At 50.7% G+C, this 19,610-nt stretch overlaps 6 protein-coding genes across 6 annotated transcripts; 3 read left to right on the top strand and 3 right to left on the bottom strand.

Moving 5' to 3' along the window:
• Positions 1-96: 96 nt before the first annotated feature.
• Positions 97-1,909, bottom strand: B0T26DRAFT_755163 (uncharacterized protein; the record flags this gene model as incomplete). Its single annotated transcript, XM_060445917.1, has 5 exons — positions 97-130; positions 192-372; positions 438-1,287; positions 1,453-1,666; positions 1,761-1,909. 5 exons carry the CDS (start codon positions 1,907-1,909, stop codon positions 97-99), a joined length of 1,428 nt encoding a protein of 475 aa, XP_060293346.1.
• Positions 1,910-2,703: 794 nt separating this feature from the next.
• Positions 2,704-5,324, top strand: B0T26DRAFT_874971 (uncharacterized protein). The gene has a single exon (XM_060448050.1). It carries the CDS (start codon positions 2,815-2,817, stop codon positions 4,981-4,983), a length of 2,169 nt encoding a protein of 722 aa, XP_060293345.1. The 5' UTR covers positions 2,704-2,814; the 3' UTR covers positions 4,984-5,324.
• Positions 5,325-7,818: 2,494 nt separating this feature from the next.
• Positions 7,819-8,763, bottom strand: B0T26DRAFT_679369 (phosphotransferase enzyme family-domain-containing protein; the record flags this gene model as incomplete). Its single annotated transcript, XM_060440351.1, has 1 exon — positions 7,819-8,763. The coding sequence occupies one exon, from the start codon at positions 8,761-8,763 to the stop codon at positions 7,819-7,821; it is 945 nt and encodes a 314-aa protein (XP_060293344.1).
• Positions 8,764-15,303: 6,540 nt separating this feature from the next.
• Positions 15,304-16,062, top strand: B0T26DRAFT_874969 (uncharacterized protein; the record flags this gene model as incomplete). The annotated part of the gene is made up of 2 exons (XM_060448049.1): positions 15,304-15,780; positions 15,891-16,062. The coding sequence occupies exons 1-2, from the start codon at positions 15,374-15,376 to the stop codon at positions 16,060-16,062; spliced, it is 579 nt and encodes a 192-aa protein (XP_060293343.1). The 5' UTR covers positions 15,304-15,373.
• An 805-nt stretch (positions 16,063-16,867) lies between these two features.
• Positions 16,868-17,507, bottom strand: B0T26DRAFT_679368 (uncharacterized protein; the record flags this gene model as incomplete). Its single annotated transcript, XM_060440350.1, has 2 exons — positions 16,868-17,148; positions 17,414-17,507. The coding sequence occupies 2 exons, from the start codon at positions 17,505-17,507 to the stop codon at positions 16,868-16,870; spliced, it is 375 nt and encodes a 124-aa protein (XP_060293342.1).
• Positions 17,508-18,869: 1,362 nt separating this feature from the next.
• Positions 18,870-19,513, top strand: B0T26DRAFT_723883 (uncharacterized protein). Its single transcript, XM_060442647.1, has one exon. The coding sequence runs from the start codon at positions 19,088-19,090 to the stop codon at positions 19,451-19,453; it is 366 nt and encodes a 121-aa protein (XP_060293341.1). The 5' UTR covers positions 18,870-19,087; the 3' UTR covers positions 19,454-19,513.
• Positions 19,514-19,610: the final 97 nt, after the last annotated feature.

Below are 19,610 nucleotides of genomic sequence, written 5' to 3'. Positions count from 1 at the left end.
AAAGCAGACATGGAGCTGGAAGACTTTGTAAGCAGCAAGGAGCGTGTGTAAGTAATTGCATAACAGGCTAGTTCAACTCGCTCTTTATTAATCTCTTTAGGGCCTAATTATGGGACTGACCAGCGTTGTCCTAAAACGTTTTAGCTGGGGGTGGCCCTGCCTGCGCTAGCCCCAGTTCTTCATCCACTAACGTTCTCGTCGGGCCTGACAAGGGAGAGATTGGCGTTGTGGTGACATGCGTCTGCGGGTCGGCCTTTGTGCCGGGCCCGTTCATCTCGAGCCCGAGGACTGGCTGTCCGCTGGACGGGACGGTTCTCTTGAGATGCAGGGCCTGGCGCGCCTTGAAGACACTGTGGGCCTTGATCCAGTCCCCTAACAGCAAATTCACTCGGTCAGCTTCATCACGAGGATGGGAACATACGAGAACATGGACTCACAGGCCCAAATGCGAAAGAACTCGACGTGCATGGGCACCCACGCGACAATGGCCAAGATCTGGCCAAAGCCCCACTTGTTCTCGGCAAAGTCGGCCTCGAGCAGCTCATCCATCTCGACGCGGAACATGGCAAGCAGGCCGAGCGAGGCCCAGAGCAGGCCGAACGCCACCAGGCTGATGGACCAGCGGGCGACGCTCAGCACGGGGCGCATGCTCTCGTAGCGGACCGGGTAGTGGGCGCGCAGGGCCCACATGGCGACGACCATGGCGAAGCCGCCGGGCACGGCGCCGAGCGGGAAGAAGAGCAGGTAGTAGACGGCGGCGTGGGACGAGACGGAGACGAAGCAGAACAGCTCGAACGTGTTCCACCGCTGCACGAACTGCGCGCGGTACGTGCTGCTGATGACTAGCAGCAGCACCGCTAGCACCGACAGGCTCGCCAGCGCCAGATGCGGGTGCGTGCAGCTGCGCCGGTACCACGGCCACAGCACCACGAGCACCGACGCCGAGAACTGCGCGCCCAGGAACGAGAAGAAGGTCGTGTACTCGTACCCGTCCTCGAGGTGCACGATGGCCAGCGCCGCCACGGCCATGGCCACGCCGAAGTAGAACGACGACACCCAGAACGCCGCGACGCACCGGTCGAGCCGGGTGGGGTGGTATGGCTGCGGTGGTGATAGTGGCAGCTGGGCGGGTGCCGGGCCGTGGAAGGGGATGGAATTGCTGCCCACGGCGGCGAAAGCGCGCTTTCGGTCTGTCTGGCGGCGGTGCCACTCGGACACGGCGAGGACGATGTACACGAGCATAAACAGGGTCGTGAAGATGGCCTGGATCACGTACGCGGCGAAGACCTGCATCGACTCAGCAAACCCGTCCTTCCAAGTTCCCACCTCAAAACATGGCCAGCCTTCCAAGTTCCCACTCAAAACATGGCCAGCCCAAACCAAAAAGAGCGATACCACCGAAATATAGTCACCAACCAGGCCACAAGATCACCAGACATAAAAATCACTCACCCCAACACCCGACAAATCCGGATTACCAGGCCACTTGAGATTCCTGCAGAAATCTGCATGGCACGCGCCATCCACCTCGATCGTAATGTCAACGAGCGACACGTTGCGGTACAGCAAGTTGTAGGCGTCCCAGTCGACCACGTCGCCGGGCGTGACGCCAGGCAGCCCGGCGGCGGCGGGCGGCGCGCACGTGCGCGCGAACAGGAACAGGTATCTGCTTTTATCATCAATCAGAAATTTACCATCAATCAGAAACACAAAAAACTCAAAGGACGGGGGGTTGGAATCAAAATTGGTTGGTTAGTTACCCGGCTGACAGCTCTTCAATCCCGTCGTCGCGCCAGAACTGGCCCAGCAGCCGGCCCGCCCACGTGCAGTTGCGCGCCGGGTCGAAGTCGAGCCAGGTCAGGTTCTGCAGGACGGCCGGGATCCTAGACAGGAGCGCTTCGCCCGACATTGTGGTGGTTTGTATTCAGTGTTGTTTGTGTTTGTGTTTGTGTGTAACCGTGTAATTATGTTGGTGAGGGGAAAGGTGGTGAAACCCTTTCACAGCGACCAGGCTCCGAGGAAATAGGACACTGCTCACGAAATGGGAGGGGGGGTGGTATTCGCAATCGATATTGGCTTGGCGATAAGGAGGGGGGCATGCATGCATGCAAGCCTCGTTGTGTGCCTGGCTCCCCTTTGTGCCTGGCTCCCCTGTGTGCCTAGCCAACGTCCCGCTGCTTCTTTCTTGGCGCGAGGCAGAGCGTGGTTGCTTGGGAGCCTTACTTTTGAGTTGGCCGTTGACATGAGATGAGAACTCTACAACACTCTGCGCTTGGCTTTGGCTGTTTGTTTTGTTTTAGGGTAGCTGTCTCGGGTTTTTGTTGACAGTGTTGTGGCGTGTAATCATGTGGGTAATTATGAAGCAGGGTAAAGGAGTTTTCATGGTGGCGCCTTTGCTGTTTGAGACTTTGAGTTCTATAGTGACCTCAATCAAGGGATTGAAGGCCTTCCGTGAGATAAAGAGATTTGTCTCTTGATAGTCCTGTGCTCCTTCCCGTTATGTTTTTTCTCTCGTTAGGCATCCCCGTTGACACTTTAGGTTTATTAGTCATTCATAGTCAATACTGCAGGCTCTCTCAGAGACGCTTTCTGTAGCCTTTTACACGAGTACCTCATTCATTGTGACTACATCCGCTTCCATCTGCTACTTGAATCTCCCACCGCTCCTGACATGACAGTTGAGCTTTCCCCCCTATTTATACACGTCGCTCTGCGTCCGCTTCAGCCGTCCATTTGGCCCATCAACCCAACCATCCTCCAGAGTCCGAAGAAATCCTACATAACTCCTCACGTACCCGACCTACCAATCACACTATGGAGCTGGATACGGTCGACTTCAACCTCCGCCTCGTGCCGGCCGACAACGGCGCAGGGTCCGTCCTCTACCACGTCACCATGGAGGCGACGCGCAGCCTGCGCAGCCTCGAGCTCATCGCGTGTGAGGTAAGCGAGGCCGTCGCGACCTCGCACAATTTAGAGCCCGTCTTGTGGCGGGGCGACCAATTGGTGCTGAACACGTGGGGCCGCTGGGACGTGCGGGCCGGCAAGGAGGAGGAGAAGGGCGTGACGGTGATTACGGCGCCGCGCTGGTCCGTCGTGCTTCCTCTGCTGGCCAGCGGCATGTACCGCGGCGAGGTGGATGTGCACCTTTTTCTGCAGCTTATCGGTCTCGAGGAGCTCGTCCCGCTGCGTCTCGACACGACGCTGCGTTCGCGGTTCGGCGGCTTGGAGTTCGCGGCGTGCGACCCTGTGTTTGCGGCTCTGGCGGACATGTCGATTGAGACCATGGGCTGGGAGAAAGATTCCCTGGTGAAGGCCACTGGGTTGCCGGGCGCTACAAGACCGGGGGCCGACGGCGACGACGACGACGACGACGACGACACAACGGAGTTTGACGAGGACGGGCTGGCTAACAGAATGAGAGCCTTGCAAATTGACGGTGACGCTCCCGTCCCGCTAGATGATGCCTTCCTCTTCTCTAATTCTTCGCCGGATGCCATGTACTCGGCCGTTGCATGTGCCCTCGTCCGCTACAGCGAGCGCCGCGATGGCGACGTGCTGGTCATCGGCCACGACTCCGCCCGCCTGGGTTCCGAGATTGCGTATCTCGGCGTACCCGTGCATGAGTGGGAGCACGAGACGCTAAGCTACGGGGATGTGGACACGCTTTGTTTGACTGAGTGGCGCGCTGTCGTCATCGATGCCGCGGCGAAGGGCGAGGACGAGGAATCTACCACGACGCGCAATCTTCAGTACGCGCTTGCTTTCGTCGAAAGGAACCCAGACACACCGGTCCTGACTAGGCTCCACGATGATCTGCGAATGCCTTGCACCCTGTCCATCCTCCGCGTGCCGGGTCTCAGTCTGGCCAACCCGTTCAAGGCTTGGGTCTGGGTTGGAGATGCGAGGAGCTGGCAGAAAACGTCGAGCCTGCATGTAGCTCAGGCATGCTGGGCGTATGTTTGCTACGATGGCAATCAAGACGTCGTTTTGGATTTCGAGCTTGCGCCAGCCGACTACGGCAACTTCTTCTCTGACTGCTGCCACTTTAAACAGAGCAAATATTCGACCGAGTCTGGAGGGCCGCGCTATCGCGTGGACTGTATGGACTTCTGCCATCTCCTTTCCTCACGTTTCTGGCTAGAAGCAAAGGCCCACGCCCAGACGTCGGCGTTCGCGGCCCACGTCAGGGCGGCACGGAACCCGACCATGCTCTACTCGGCTCTCAGGATCCATCACTTCTGGAACACAACCCCGGCAGCGCGCCGCGAGCTGTTGAGCAATCTGTTCCGCCCTCGCCGCGTCGCCGCAGTCGTGGGCGTCAACCGCGAACTCGCCGATCGCGTGCCAGGCACGGCGTGCCTCATTACGGCAAGGTACGACGCGCTTGCGGGCCTCTGTGTGCCGACGAGCAGGCCGGTAGATGCAGCCTTGGTCGAGCTCTTCAGTGACCCCAGCGCTGGCGTCCTCCTAAACATGCTCCACCAGGCGAAGCGCGAGCTTGGAGTCATGCCCGTCGTCGCACAGCACCATCGCGTGCTGCCGTTCGAGTCGCTCGCCGTGCTTGCGTCGCGCGAGCTCTACAAGCTGCTTGCCGGCTATGTGGTCCTGGCGCGCCGGGCCCGGCGGAACCCGCTGCACAAGTGGGAGCTGCAGTTCCTGCTGTGGGCGCTGACCGTCTTCGGCACCTACGACGACAAGATCGAGTACATGGAAATGCTGTATAACGACATGGCGGAAACCCGTGGGCTCCGGTTTGACGACTCTCCACCGCCGCGCATCCTCCATACCAAGACGGTACGGCCCGAAAGCGACATTGTGCATACCGAAGGGCCCGCCGCTGGGAATTTTATTGCTTCTCTCTCGGCATTGCATATCAATACCCAGTATCTGGCACTCGATGGCGACTTGGACAACTGCTATGCCATAGCAGTTGGACTACAGAATGCCGAGCGTGGAGATCGGGCGGGCATATACATGTAAATTACTAGAGGTCTGATCCAGATAGCTGGTTTGTCTCTTAATTGCTTGCCAATACTTGGCCTTCAGCATCTATTTGGCTGATTTGCCCACTAATGAAACTGGTCACGGAAGTTACTGATGTCGTCGTAACGGCCGAACTTGCCGTCCTCAATCGACTTGATCCACCTGTGAATATGCTTCAGGAACAACCAGCAGCTGCAGCTGCTGACGGCGGCCTGGAAGTCCAGCTTCAGGGCACTGGACGCGGCCTCAACCATCCACTGCGACCACAGGCGCTTCATCCTCGCGTCGTAGACCTTGCGCAGCTGTGTTTTGTCGTACTTCATCAGCTCCGACCAGGGTGGGCGGCGATATATTCGTTCGCTGACAAATCAAATATCGCATATTCGTCAATATTTGCTGACACATCAACGAATATTCGTCAAATCTGCTTAGTAATCATTTCAATATTCGCCAAGCCCACCAAATCCACTTAGTCATCAAGATCCATCTCCTCCAAGCCACTATTTACAAGCCCTGACTTCATCCAATGCTTCAAGCACTCAAGAAACTCAATAGTATCTTCACCTAGTTGCATTCTTTCCCAAGAGATTGTACGACGAGCCCCAGAAAACACTCGCTCTGGCTCAGCACTCATTGCCGGAATGGATAAAATGTTGATTGCCAGTTGAGATAGCCTTGGCCAGCGTTGTTGTTGTTGTGTATTCAGCCACCAGGATAATGCTGAAGTTTGGATCGAAATTGCAGCTTCTGAGATATAATCTTCGAATTCATCCTTTATTTGTTGTTGTGGAAGAACATCAAGGTTTTGAGCAAGGATGTCGAATTCATCAAGATCATCAACCTGCATTGATGGCGGTGTTGGAGAGGCGTTTGCTGAGTGATCTTTATGCCTTTCCCAGAGATCTCTGACAGAGTTGATTGTTGGCCGTATCCATTTCTTATCCCAGTTTTGTTTGAGATATAAGGTTCGCCGTGATGGATGGAAAATTACTGCTGCTGCGTAATATGGAGAGTCCTCTGTCTTTAAATAATATTTGTCGAATATAGCCCAGCTATTTTCGATCCGAGAAGATAGAAGACTGTTTGACTGATGTGTTAAAAGGCTTTTCTTGAAATGCTGAATAAGGATGTCCATTGTGAATAGAACTCGGTCAATTGTCGCTTGATCTCCCTCTGTAGCCTTTGTTGCTCGATAAAACGGATGTAAGAAAGTCGATATCGCTCGAAGATATTCCCATTCTTCCGGAAAAAGAAAATCCTTCTGAAGATATTCATACCAGGACTTGGTATATGAATAAATTGAACCCTCATGCTCAATAGCAACTTGAACCATTAAATACCAACTGTTCCATCGTGTTGAATTACCTGAAGGGATCATTCGACCAGCAAGCTGAGTAAATTGGCGGATTCGAGCAGGAGATCCTCGGATATGGCGGACAATATTATGGAGTTTAATCAGAGGGTTTAGATCATCAGAGATCTGAGCCTCCTTATCTGCCCCTTTGTTGTTTTCATCGACTGCTTGAAATAGAAATGCCTGGATAGCAAGATTGATAATATGCCCATTACATCGGATTCGATTATCTGATGATAACCAAGGGACTGCCATTTCGCTGAAGGTTGCTTCGAGAATTTTGCAAAGACTGTCGTTGGTAGAAGCGTTATCGCTAATAATTGCCCCAGCTTTTGAACAGATATTGTAATCCTTAAGAATACAGATGAGGGCTTCGTATTGTGTTGCTGCATGATGTGACTGGATAGATGGAAGGCCGATAAGTGCTTTTGAAGGGTTTCTGATTCGAAATCCACAAAATGAGCACAAACTGCAAGGAACAGTTTCTGGTTTGGAGAAGTCCAAACATCGAGGGAGAGGTGGATTGTTGAGCGGGATGATTGAAGTTTCTTCCGAATAAGATCCTTATTAAAAAGCCAGGATTTTCTGATATGCTCTCTGATAGTCGAATGTGATGAAAGGATCTCGTTTGATGCCGTTGGATTAAGAGCTTTGCAAAGGGTGTGAAAATAGGGGCTTTCGACGATCCGGAAAGAAAGATTCTCAACAACAATAAGCGAAATAATCGCCTGTGTGATAACCTCTTTATTTAACGCTCGTTTCAAGATTTGAGCATCAAACTCAGAGGTCTGATTGATCACCATTGCTTTCTCATATAGAGATTGCAGTGTTGTATGGCTGGAATCGTCGGCTTTCCTCGATTGGCTGATAATTGCAATACCATGCTTGGATTGAATGTGTTGCCGGAAGTTCGATGTGTTTTGAGCACTCCATGATGGGCAATATTTGCAATAATACATGCGGTTTTTGCCTTTTCGTGCCGGTTCTTCGTCTTGGGGTGGTCGTGTGTGCTCTGTGATTGGGCTCAGAATTCGGCCCGTATCTCTGGATATTGAAGAATCCTCAGAGATGAAAGACATCTTTCCTGATGTGAATTGGAAGGATTTGGTAGAATTTGTGGTGGTTAGGTTAGGTTGGGCAGCCAAATATTTGTTGGCTGTGCTGGCAGATTAGGTAAGCAGACGAATATTCGTTGGCTGTTTTTGGGCACTTCTGGCAGGCTGACTAAGCGGACGAATATTCGTCAATATTTGCGATATTCCAAATACGGAATTATCCGCTGACAAATACGCCAATATTGTTATTCGTCGCCCACCCTGGCTCCGACCAGTAACACGGCGTCTTGCCTTCGCCGTCTAGCCTCGCCTCGTCTTCTATGCCGCTGGCCGCTGGGTCGTCTGCGTCGGGATACTGGTCCTTGTCCGGCTCGTCCTCTCTCTCCTCGCCCTGGACGTTCAGGAACGACGGCGCCGCCGTGGCTACCCACAGCGGCTCTGCAGAGACGCACTCCCAGTCGATGATGGCCGTGTCTTGCCGTCGTCGTCGATGAGCATGTTGTTCAGCGAGAGGTCGTTGTGGCAGAGTACGGTGCACTCGGGCGGGTGCTGCAGCGCGGGGAAGATCTTGGGGAGCAGTGCTGATAGTCTCTCGACGAACTTGAGGATATCCTCGCTGTCTTCCTTCTTGTCCTCGTCTGGGTTCGTCGCTAGTACTTTGATGTGGTCTTCGCGTAGAGCGGCGAGCTGCGCGCTCAGCCAGTCGTGGCTCGACCGGAAGGGCCCGCGCGGGATGTCGTAGGTGACGCGCTCTCCCTCAAAGTGTGCGATCGACACGACACGGCCGGGAGCAGGCCCTTGATTCTTCCCCTGGGCGCCAAGATTGTGTCCGCCTAGTTCCGGGGTGCACAAAGTGCCGATGGATCGGAAGTTGGCGTCGTCGAAGCTGCGCTGGAACAGCTGGCTCTGGAAGTCGGCGACCTGCTCGACGATCCACGTCTTGGTGGCCGTGGTCAGCTGGCGCCACAGCCTGTTGGCCGACACCCCGGGCATAAACTGCATGAGGATCCACTCGAAGCCGATGGCGTTGTCACTGGTGTCGTCAAAGGCCAGAACTTTGGGGACGGGCACGTGGGTGTTGCGCCTGACCCAGGCCAGCGTAGCCACTTCGCCCCGCGTCTTGTGCCTAGGATCGACGGGCAGCGTGACGCGCATCAGAAACTTGCCCTGGGCCGTCTGCACCGCGTAGACCTTGTTGAAGCCGCCCTCGGCCAGGAAGCTAATGGCGCAGCCGTCCTCCGGTGAGAGTGCCAGTGTCGATCGACACGCTTTCTCGATGGCATCGGCCTGGGGCTCTCTCGTCCAAAGAGGCTCACACATTCCGACGTCCTGCTTCCATTCGACGCCTTCACGATCGTCGGGCTCCATTTTCGATGCCCTGCTGCGAAACCTAGATCAATAACGGTAGGTTGCTTAGGGAAGCAAATATCTAGTTCTAGCGTCGATTAGCGTTTCTTGGTCTCAGATTTATAGTCATGGATATCAATAACAAGCGATATTGTGATACCGAGTGGGTTTGATCCGTGTCCCAGTCAATCAGAAATGTAATGGGGCAATTTCGAAATAACGAAGCAAACAAGAACGCGCCGAACATTACACAAACGTGGTGTTACGGCTTCTGTTTTACGTAAACCAAACTGTCTGATGGTGACAAGAGGTGGAAGGGTGAAATATTAGGTAGTCTGGGGCCATGGAGTTGATCGATGATTACATGCGTAATGTGTAGCCGTTCTTGAGTTACGTGAATTGGTAAGTCGGTGGCACTAATTTGTTACATCATGCAGCCATCCACTGTCGGTACGCTCTACGTACTCTCTTTGAGCACAAGATATTTCCAGATGGCTCTGTATTGACGCACAGAATGAGGTCAGTCATAAGAGAGTTTGCCAAGATTGTTGATTTGCAGTGTAGTTGACGTAGCCAGAGAAGAACAGAGCGAGAAGGGAAATGGTTTCTCTTTATAAGCGGTATGGATCAAGGCTTCCAAAGGCGGCACCGCCAGACCTGAGTGTACCAGGTGATTTTAATACCTGGAACTTGTGCCATTTTTGCGGAGCCTGAATAACGGTATGCTATGAAGTCTGCACGTACCACTCCGCCTAAATGAAATATATCATAGGGCATTGGACAGGTTGAGTGAGAATTTAAAAATATGGTAGGGTGGTAAAGAAAACCGGGCCCCTAAGTGATTAGCTAGCTATTGAGAGACCTGGTTAATCTAGGAAGCCAGCTGTACCCCGTGCAAGTTTCCAGAAGTCCGTGCTAACTCTATGTCCCTACAATTACCTACCTAGGTTCTGGTAGCTAACCCATATGAAGCCCTCTCTCGCTCTGACTATTATGTAAACATAAGTTTGCCTGCAAAGCTACACGAGCCAATCCACGTTTCGTATTTTAATATCTAATTGCAACATTACAAACATGCGTACGCATCTTCTTGGCCTCTCAAATCCGCCACCAAATGCTGAGAGATATGTTGTTAGCTTACTTAGGTAGCTTACTTAGGTAGCTACGGTTTTTTTTCCCTTTTTCTGTATCTTTAAAGGCTACTAGTATACACAATCCTACACCTATAAATATGGGGCAGAAGAAAGAAATCAGATTCTCACCTTCTTTCTCCATAGTTTTACATCCCGAACAAGCCTTATCGGCCGATAGCTATTATCATCGTCTCCTCAGATGTCTATTGAAACCGAAACGAATTAATTTACCTATTAAGGTACGCATCCTCCCCAGTATGGCGGCTAAAAAGGGCGTCCTAGCATTCATAAACGATATTCCAGACTCTAAGCTTGAATATTTCAGGAACGGCTCCGGCATTGAATTGCATCAAGACGGTAATTATGTGCTGGAAATACAAGGCGTTCGTGGCTCAGATTCTTCCTCACTGAAATATTTCCATTTGCTAATAGCGACCTTCCTAGCGCACTACCAAAAACAAGGAATACATCCTGGTAGTTAGATTCCAGAAGTATCCCGAAAATAGGACCTGGCGGGGTCAGGGAGGCAACAGAGTTGCGGGTCCCGTTTTCGTATCTGAGGATACGCCAAAGCCGCCTAACGAGGTTAGAGCGGTACTCAGAGCAACTAACATTTTCAAACCCTAAAATTCCTCCTCTATGCCTAGACGGCCGCACGAGATTGATTGTATTAGAAGTGGGGATTTGGCAATGGCTGTGTGGATCTTTACCTTCTAGCCTTGTTAAAATTTGACTTGAAGGAACTGGGCTTTCCCCGATGCAAGCAAGACCGTTATTTGCCCCATGCACTGAGATTGCTATTCATTCATTTGGGTTGTGTACCCAACAAGCTCTCTAGTCGTTTGAGAACATTTTACCTCCACTTTGTGTACCTTAGCTTATCTGAACGAATTCTAATAGCGCTATTATTTCCAATCCGTACCTCAGATACTAAATTCCCTTCCAATAGGTAAAGAATATTTTTCTGAATATTTTTCTTTTCGCTTGAAAGAGTCTCTTATAATCCTTTTCGACTTAATAAGACTTTTTTAAATACCTTAGAACGATAACGTTTGGACATTAAATCAAAGTTTAAATATTACTCTAGAAACAGAGAATGCGGTGTTCTGACAGGCTGGTGCGTGTCGCCATTTTCGGCTTCGACACCAAGCGCACAAGTCTCTTACAAGTACCGTGTGGGTACCTAATACCTGTGTCATAGTAGCCTTTCTCCCTACTCTCGTCTCCAACGCTAGTGTAGTGAGAGCTTACCGAGGCAAGTGGGAGAAACGGAGCTAGAAGCTATGGAGACGACACTCTCTCTCTGCTAATTATACTAACCTACAAGGCTATCTCCCTGCCGACAACACCTTTAGATCGTAGTACTTAGCGAGGGCGTTTATTAGAGGGAAGATACTATAGGTCGGGGAGGCGGGGGGATTCTTTAACGACGTCGTAGACGCTTTTCCAAATAACGGTATTATTAGAGTAGCTATTGAGAGCTGAAATAAGGAGAGGTTTGATACGGTCTAGGTCGAAATCGTTGGAACTAATAGCGAGATTGAGTCTCAATATGTCGCTCAAGAGGGTTTTACTACTGCTATTGGAGGGGAGTAGACAAGAGGCCTTGAGGCCTTACAATGCCGAAATAAGGTCAACAGCGAATTGTAAGAGAAGGCAGGTACGCCTGATCAAGGTGGTCACAATAGGAGCAACAAGCAGGGCGAGTAATGACTGGTATTGGCGTAAGACTTCAACCTGGCCTGAGCTAAAGAGGTGTGCGAAGGCCATGGTCTATAAGTTAGGTGGGGGAGTAAGCGAACGCCACTGATCCAGAACATTCTAGATAAGCGAGGAACACAACCAACCCTCTTATATAAAAAGCCCATAACTCAACCAATTCTTTTCCAATTCTCTTCATCTTCAATTCGTTTTATTCTTCTCTTGACAATGGTTTCATATACAGAAGAAGACCTCCGCAAGACTTGCGAGGAAGCCGTCAGAACACATCAATTACGCAAAGTCGCGCGAAAATGGAACGTTCCACCCTCCACCCTTTATGGCCGTCTACATGGCTCCCTACCTCGAAATGTTGCTCATCAAGATGAGCAAAGGCTTACACAGACCCAAGAGGATCGTTTAGTCGAATGGATTCTTCTTTAACAAGATTTAGGATTGCCCCCTACACATGCACAGATCAGGGAGCTTGCACGCCGTATTCTAGCTGAAAGGGGGGACTCCTTACCACTTGGAAAGGGGTGGTGCCGTGCCTTTCTTAACCGCAATCGAATTTTGAAGACTCAGAGGGCCAAGAGAGTCGATTCGGTCCGCGTCAACTGCGCTACAGAGTCAACAATTCGACCTTGGTTCAACCATTTCCAAACACCAGCTATCAAGGCGATTAAGCCAGAGAATCGCTGGAACAAGGACGAATCTGGTATTATGGAAGGCAGAGGAACTAACGGCCTTGTCATTGGAAGCCGTGCCTTTAAGGCGCTTCAAAAAAAACAGCCTGGAACCCGCACTTGGACCACTTTTGTCGAATGCATCTCAGCAGCTGGCCGTTGCCTTCCTCCTTTGGTCATTTTTAAGGGGAAAAGCGTTCAACAACAATGGTTTCCTTTGGATATGAAGCCATTTCAGGATTGGTTCTTTACAGCAACTGAGAAAGGATGGACTACCGATGAGACAAGCCTCAAATGGTTAAAAAATGTGTTCATTCCTCTCACCAAGCCAGCAAACTCCTCTGAGAAACGACTGCTTATTATTGATGGCCATGGCAGCCACACAACTGCCGATTATATGTGGGAGGCATTCAAAAACAATATTCACATTATTTATCTGCCTCCCCATACTTCCCATGTCCTCCAACCCCTAGATTTGGCCATATTTGGCCCCCTAAAACGACTTTATCGCAGATGGCTTGAGGACCTTCTTGCTAACGCCTTTGACGACTCTTCTGTAGCCGGAAAACGTGCGTTTCTGGAATGCTACCAGATTTCACGCACAGAGGCAATTACTAAGAGTAATGCTAAGTCAGGATGGAAGGCATCAGGCCTTTGGCCCTTGAATGTCAACAAACCGCTAAGAAGCCCACTCCTCCTCAAGAATTCTAATACTTCACGCCCCTTAAGAACTACTATAGTTACCCCAGAGGTTCGCACACTCCGTATGCCAATCCTGGAGGATTATGGAGACGATCGGGTGCAGTGGAGGACTCCTAGAAAGGCACGTGATTACGTTGAGCAGGCAAAGAAGTTCGCACGCATCATCAAAGCAATGCCAGCGGATAAGCTCTTCCTCAGAAAGATTGGTAAGGCTTTTGATGAACAGGCCTTTGAACTGGCTATTAGGAAGCGAAAGATTGAAGGTCTAGAACACACTCTCGAATCAATAAGAGCCAGAAAGAAGAAGAAGGTTAAAGAAGATCCAAATACCACCTTTGCGAATATTCAGACTATTCGTGAGGCCCAGAGAGCTGTAGGGCGTGCAGCAGAGGTTTTAGAAGATGCGGAAGAAGCGGATGATTCAGAGGATATCAAAGATTGTATTGAAGTTTTGTAAATAAAAAGATCACCCTTTCTTTTGTTGGAGGGTTAGTTGGGACTCCTGCTTATACAGAATGTTCTAAATCAGTAGTGTTCGCTTACCCCCCCACCTAACTTATACACGTGAAAGGGGTTACGAGTCATCCTTGCGTGGCCAGGGTGGTAGTGGCGATAGTGCGTGGCCCTGTTAGCGGTGGCGATAGTGGCGATGGTGGCGAGGGTGGCCCTGGTGGCGGTGGCCATGGTGGCTACGAGGGTGGTTTCCTTACACGAATTTCCGGAGGTCTATAGTATAATTAGAGAGACCTAAAAGAATAAAGCTGCGGTGACTTTCTCAACTTCCTAGCCAAGCTGCTACAACGCATCTGGGGTGTAGGGGATAGCGGCTCCTTCGCAAATCGAAGTGAACGACGTGCAGAAGGCATCGAGACCTTTCCCGATGGGGTTATCATTAATGATCTTAAACCGCGATTGTTGATCTGCCATTGCGGACGGGGTCTCGAGATAGAGAGTACAAGACCGCCGCCGTGTTGAATGCTGGTGCAATTGCGAATAATGTGAGAAGAAAGGGCAAAAGGTCAAGAATATAAGAAAGAAACGCCGGGGGGAAGGGTTCGTATTTAGGACGTAGAGTTGTGGGGTTAATGGAAGGGCCGCGCTAAACTAGATGAGGAGAGTTGGGGGAGAGCGCTATTCCCGGAGAGTGCAGCACCGTGTTCTCGAATACTAAGAAAGCGCTACTATATGGTCTTAATAATATGCTACTGATATTGAAGACGATGAAATACATGTATTTACCTCGTTGGAGGGCATCCTTGACGAAGAAAGTAATTCAGAAGGCGGAGATGAGGTATTTTATTTTCTAATAGTTATATAAAATAGTTTAGAACTAATTCAGAACTGGTTTAGAACCCGTTGGCCCCCCCTATTCTTGTCCCTGCCCAAACCCATACCGGCCAGGTCGCAAGCTTAGTTATTACAAACCACTCGACTGTTTGGGTCGTCTGTCTGTAAGGGAGCACGGGCTCCACAGAATGCTGGGGTTAGTAATTATGAAGATAGAACAAAGGGCAAGCTCCTATCGCACGGGTAATACAGTCAAATCGGAATACCACTCAAACCATAGTGGAATATACCGAACTACGGGGTGGCGAGTGCGGTTCGAGGCCGGAATCGCCTCGAACAGACTCTCGCGCTGCTACTACAAGGGGCACTCTCGTCATCTATCTGGGCGGTAGGGGAGACAACCGGGCGGTCATAACTGTGGCCGAAGAGCAGGATAGCTTAGAGACGACTTTCGAAAAGTTTGTTATAACTGGTGATGACAGGAATATCTCCAAAGTGTTTGTTTAGGGGCTGCAGGTTAAAGGGGGCGACGGTGCCTAATTAGATTTTAGTTTTGTTCGCTCCGTGAGAGGGTCCATGTACACACCCCCTCTTAGCATATGATCGATAATTGGTAAGAATGACAAGTCCACAAGGAAGTTACAAATTCACCATCATGTCGAAATACGCCGCTGAGCTCCTGTGCTGGGGTAAGTTTCAGATTATTTTTTTCGTGTCTTTCCTTGGATGCTGACTATCAACAGCTTGGGGGCGGTGGGTGAGGCTGGAATGAAGAAGATGGCCCCCAGTGGCGCCAAGATCCTGGCGGCCTTCTCAGTTTCGCGGAGCGTTTCTCCTGCCTCTGTGAGGAGCTTTGGGAAGTCCCGGCTTGTTCGCAAAATCTCTACTGTTTGAGCAGCTCCTGCCGCCTCTGGCCTGGTTACCCTATCCGAGGTGTAAAGGCAGCTTGTTGTATCTGCCCATAATTCCTAGCTAGAGAGAATGGAACTGCCGTCCCGCGGGAACAGCACCTAACTGCGATATTTCTTCTGCACTTTTTTTAGCAGCACCAAAAAGACCATAACTAACCCCTCCTATTCCACGTCAGTAAAATCATCTAAGACCATAGATGATTCCTGGCCCACAATGAAAGACCAGATTGAGCGAGCGGCCACGGCCTTGGCCGTCTTCATCGGCGCTGCGGCGTCACTATTTATCGCCTCAAGCATCTCCGGAATCAAGGAGAAAGAGCCCGACAATGCAACGGACGACGTCAATGGCCTTATTTTTCTTGCCTTCTTTATTGCAATAATTGGTTACGCCCACGGATACGCGATCCTTACCTACACCGCTATCACTAATCGAAACGAGGTGGATTTACGCGCCGTGGACAGGTTCCTGTTTTGCTGGGGATATTTTTTGTCGAGCGGAAGCTTCTTGGTCGTGGCAATGGTACGATTGATGTTTGGCAAGGTTCTGCGATCTCATCACTCTTTCGCCTGGGCCATTGCCGGCTCTGCTGTCATTGGCGTTACCAGACTCAAGTTCGGATGGTAAGGCATTGCCTGGAAATTGAAACGGCCGATCCCTAAAATTCAACGACTAAATCGGGTGGCAAACCCAAACAGCCAGATGCGATCAAGAAAATTAACCCCCGAGTCAGTTCATTCAGTTTCCAGCCTCCTGGGTCGCCGCAGCCCGTGGACCGGAGACGAGTCTCCGGAAAGAGCCACGACTCCGGAGAGGGCTTGAAGGGACTTCAACCCAGCAACAAGCCGGCGCCATGGGTAAAGGAGAACCGAGAACCGGGAAGTTCTCACCGATTCCAGAAATGATTGGTGAAATTGTGGGTAAAGGTCAAGGGAGGGAAAATCAATCAGTATTCAGTTAGGCTTAGTTTATGGGAGTGTGTGTGCTACTGCCGTCGAGCCCGACTTTGTCATTTTGCAGAAAACTTGCTCCCAGGTTCTTGAGGACACAAGAAAGGCGATCGAGGAGGTTATACGCCTCGCTAACGCAAATTCGTGCAAATCACTCAAGCTTTCGAGCCTGGGTTTGAGTAGTGAGTTGACCTTCTCTCCACACCTTGATCTATAGTATACTAATGAAGCATTGTATCCTAGATGATTGAACGCGAAGCGATTGGGGAGGGCGGCAACAAGACTTCTCTAGACTTACGGTAGCTAGTAGATCGTCTTGGGAGGAAGGCTTTACCCTAGGTATCGAGGTATATAGTCCGCCCTTGGCCTCCGAATATCAGCAGAAATGCACACCCCTTAATGGACACCCTCCCTTGCTTTAGATTCGCCGTGTCCACCACGGCCGATAATGACAGGTGGCACAAGTGGGCGAGAATGCCCAAAATAGTCCCCATTTCCTTGAGAAGGCGGGTGTCCCCTTCATACTCATAGACATCTCCGTAGAATGTTTGTAAATATTCAATCCTTCAGACATGAACAAAGTCTCTGCAACATTATTCACTAACATATGTAGGATTGACATATTCGGAGAAGACGGACTCAAAATCGCCGCGATTTTAGAACAGAACGTCAAATAACGGAGATCGAACCAAGCCCTTTATAGATCGCTAGAGCTTGTGACCGTATCTCCAGAAAAAAGAACTTTAACACAACCAAGTTATTATCGCCGGCCCAGGACTTCAACAGCTCGTCTATCTGAGAGGCTGTCCCTGGCCGGGTTCCGCTGGGTACCCTCGGCCAGGTCCTTTGCTTTAGCCGTGACCTCATCGACGGTTTTGTAATCAAACTGTGCATCCGTCCCTTTGCCATGAATGGAGAGCGCCAGAGCAAAAACCTGCTGGGTGAAACCAATGAATGAGATGATACCGCTGGTAACCCCAAGGATGGTTATTGGATCCATGGCGTCGATGTGCTTGCGTGAAAGACTGCAGTGATGCGTGTCTGGTTTGGGAGTCTGGTTAGGGCGGTGTGGAAGAGAACTGGGAGAGATCGGGCGGAGGGCACGAAATACATAATTGTGTTATCGTGCGTGCTGGAGCTTGACTGCCGTTGTGTGGCCCAAAATTGACACACTTTTCACCGGAATGGTGTTTTTCTTGAGGAATACTCAGCGCACCCACCCCCCCCCCCCCCCCCCTTGCCTTGGCAGCTGTATCCGGAACTTGGTTTTAAGTGGTAAAATCGATACTTCTTGATACTGGCCCACATATGTAGGTTTTTCGCCTTCCATATGCCGGCCAAATACGATAATTGTAGTATTCCTGGGTCTCGCCGCTCATCACAGCTTGGAAGATCGGCATTGCGGAGTCATCAAAACACCAAAGACCAACGGCATTCCTAGGTTATTGACCCTGTATGTGGCGTCAATCATGATGCAGTCCCCGGACCGGACCCACGCCAGCTGTTGGCACCGGGTAACCCAGAATGTGCTCGTGACCTTCGTCTCTACCTCATCGGCATAGCCGATGTGCGCATATGCCGTATTGTTAGGAATTGGTGGTTCAAGGAGCTGCTTGACGAAGGCTTATATGCGAGGGCACCGATAGGTATGAAGGTGATTAAATGGCTTGTGGTCACTAACGCTATCCGCCCGCAGGCGGGAAATCTATGTGTGGGGGATAGGCTGGATGTGCAGGGGCCAACTGGTGGACCCAGCTGGGCCAGGCTTGGCCTGTGCCTAGCACAGCTTATATGTCGGTATGTACATCGATCTTTTTGACTTTTATCTTCCTTCGCCAGTTGTAAACGTCTTGCTTATTAAAGACGGCGCGAGGGAATTGGTTATGCAACAGGAAATCCATAGATCTTGCACCAATCTATCGGTCAATGGCCATTTCCTCCAGATAGTCGTAAAACTCTTGAGGCTTCACTTGTATACGGAACATCAAATAATCGACATATGCCGAGGATTGGCCATAGCCCATATGCTTAAGATCGATTAGGCGCATAACCCAGCTAGTTGAGCCGGCTAGCTATTGTGTAACTATTCGGAAAGGGCAATGAGCCGCCTTCTTTTTACTATATGTCTTGCGTTTTCCTATTAACCTTCAAGGGCGTGGATTGTGGTTAGCTTGGTCGCATTGGAAGATGATCTTGTTAGTAACTTTCGTCTTCTTGTGCTTGTAGCTCCTCTGCTTCACCAGACCGAAGCCGTAGGTTTTGCACCAACGAATAAGCTCCTTCGTGAAGACTTCGGGCTCGCGGGCATGCGGGCCGAAAAGACCGTCGGGCGGGATTTCGAAGGTATCGTAGGTTTGATGTCAGGGCGGGAGTCAAAGGTTCCGGCGGAGCTTGCGCACGACGTCGCAGTCGATACAGCGAGCGAGGGGCTCGGGAAGACATCTAGACAATAGAGATTAGTATACCTCGGTATGCTAGAATGCGGCTGTTGATTTACCTGATTGATGAAGCGAATGAGTGGTTTTTTTGAGGTAGGTGGTGATCTTTTTTGATTGTGTTGTGGTGGACTACAATTTGGCCCGAAGGAAAAGAATGTAGGCCTGCAGGGCAGGGCATGCCGGGCGCAGGCAGGTTGACGTAATTACCTACCTGCCGAGGTTGAATGCGAATAATCTACTGTTGCACAGAACTTGGAGCTAGGGAACTGCATTGAGAAAAGGATGGAGAATTAATCTAGTACAAAGGAAAGATCTAAGGCTATATACAAAAGAGAGAGCAGGGGAATGCCCTGCGTAGTGTAGTAGCGAGCACGGCAGTGTAATCGTGAGCACAGTAGCAGTGTGGCGCCCGATACACTGCTGCGCCTTGACAGGGGTTTATTTACCGTGTCACATCTACATAGGGGGGGCAGTATCCAGAAATACTGATTTTACCGCTAAAAACGCCGTCAGTTGATACCAGCTGCCATGGCGGATTTTCTATGGGGGGATGGGTGGCATTACAATTAGGGGTGGGTGCGCCGAGTATTCCTCTTTTTCTTTCCCTTGCTTACGCAAATGCCTGTTTTTCTTCCCTTCCTTGCGCAACGGCCTGTTTCCCTCTCCCTTACGCTCGGAATGCCCTCAATCTACGGCATTCCTTGCACCCGGAATACCTCCCTAATTACGGACTGCAGTGGAGGATTACAGCGGTCTTGTTGGCTATAAGGAGGCACCTTTTCACCTGTATTTTAGACCGATCTAAGCAGACAATTCAATGCTCAGTTAATCCAGATCACGTGCAACAGATCCAACTCATTGGATCGGTCCAGTTCCACAAGGCTTGGCGTACTTCCGATCCGAAGTGAAAACACACAAGTTCTCTGCATGCTACGAGCAACCTGTTGGATTCGACACACAGATGGATTATATTGATGAGAATTTTTTTGAATTCATTCTCCCCCTGCTCTCTGGCTTCGCCAGAGAGCCATTATTATAGATGGACATAGTGGCGAAGTAGGTGGC

This window comes from Lasiosphaeria miniovina (genome assembly GCF_030549165.1).
Source record: "Lasiosphaeria miniovina strain SMH2392-1A chromosome Unknown B0T26scaffold_6, whole genome shotgun sequence".
Taxonomy (NCBI): domain Eukaryota; kingdom Fungi; phylum Ascomycota; class Sordariomycetes; order Sordariales; family Lasiosphaeriaceae; genus Lasiosphaeria; species Lasiosphaeria miniovina.
This window is presented reverse-complemented; position numbering and strand designations above follow the sequence as displayed.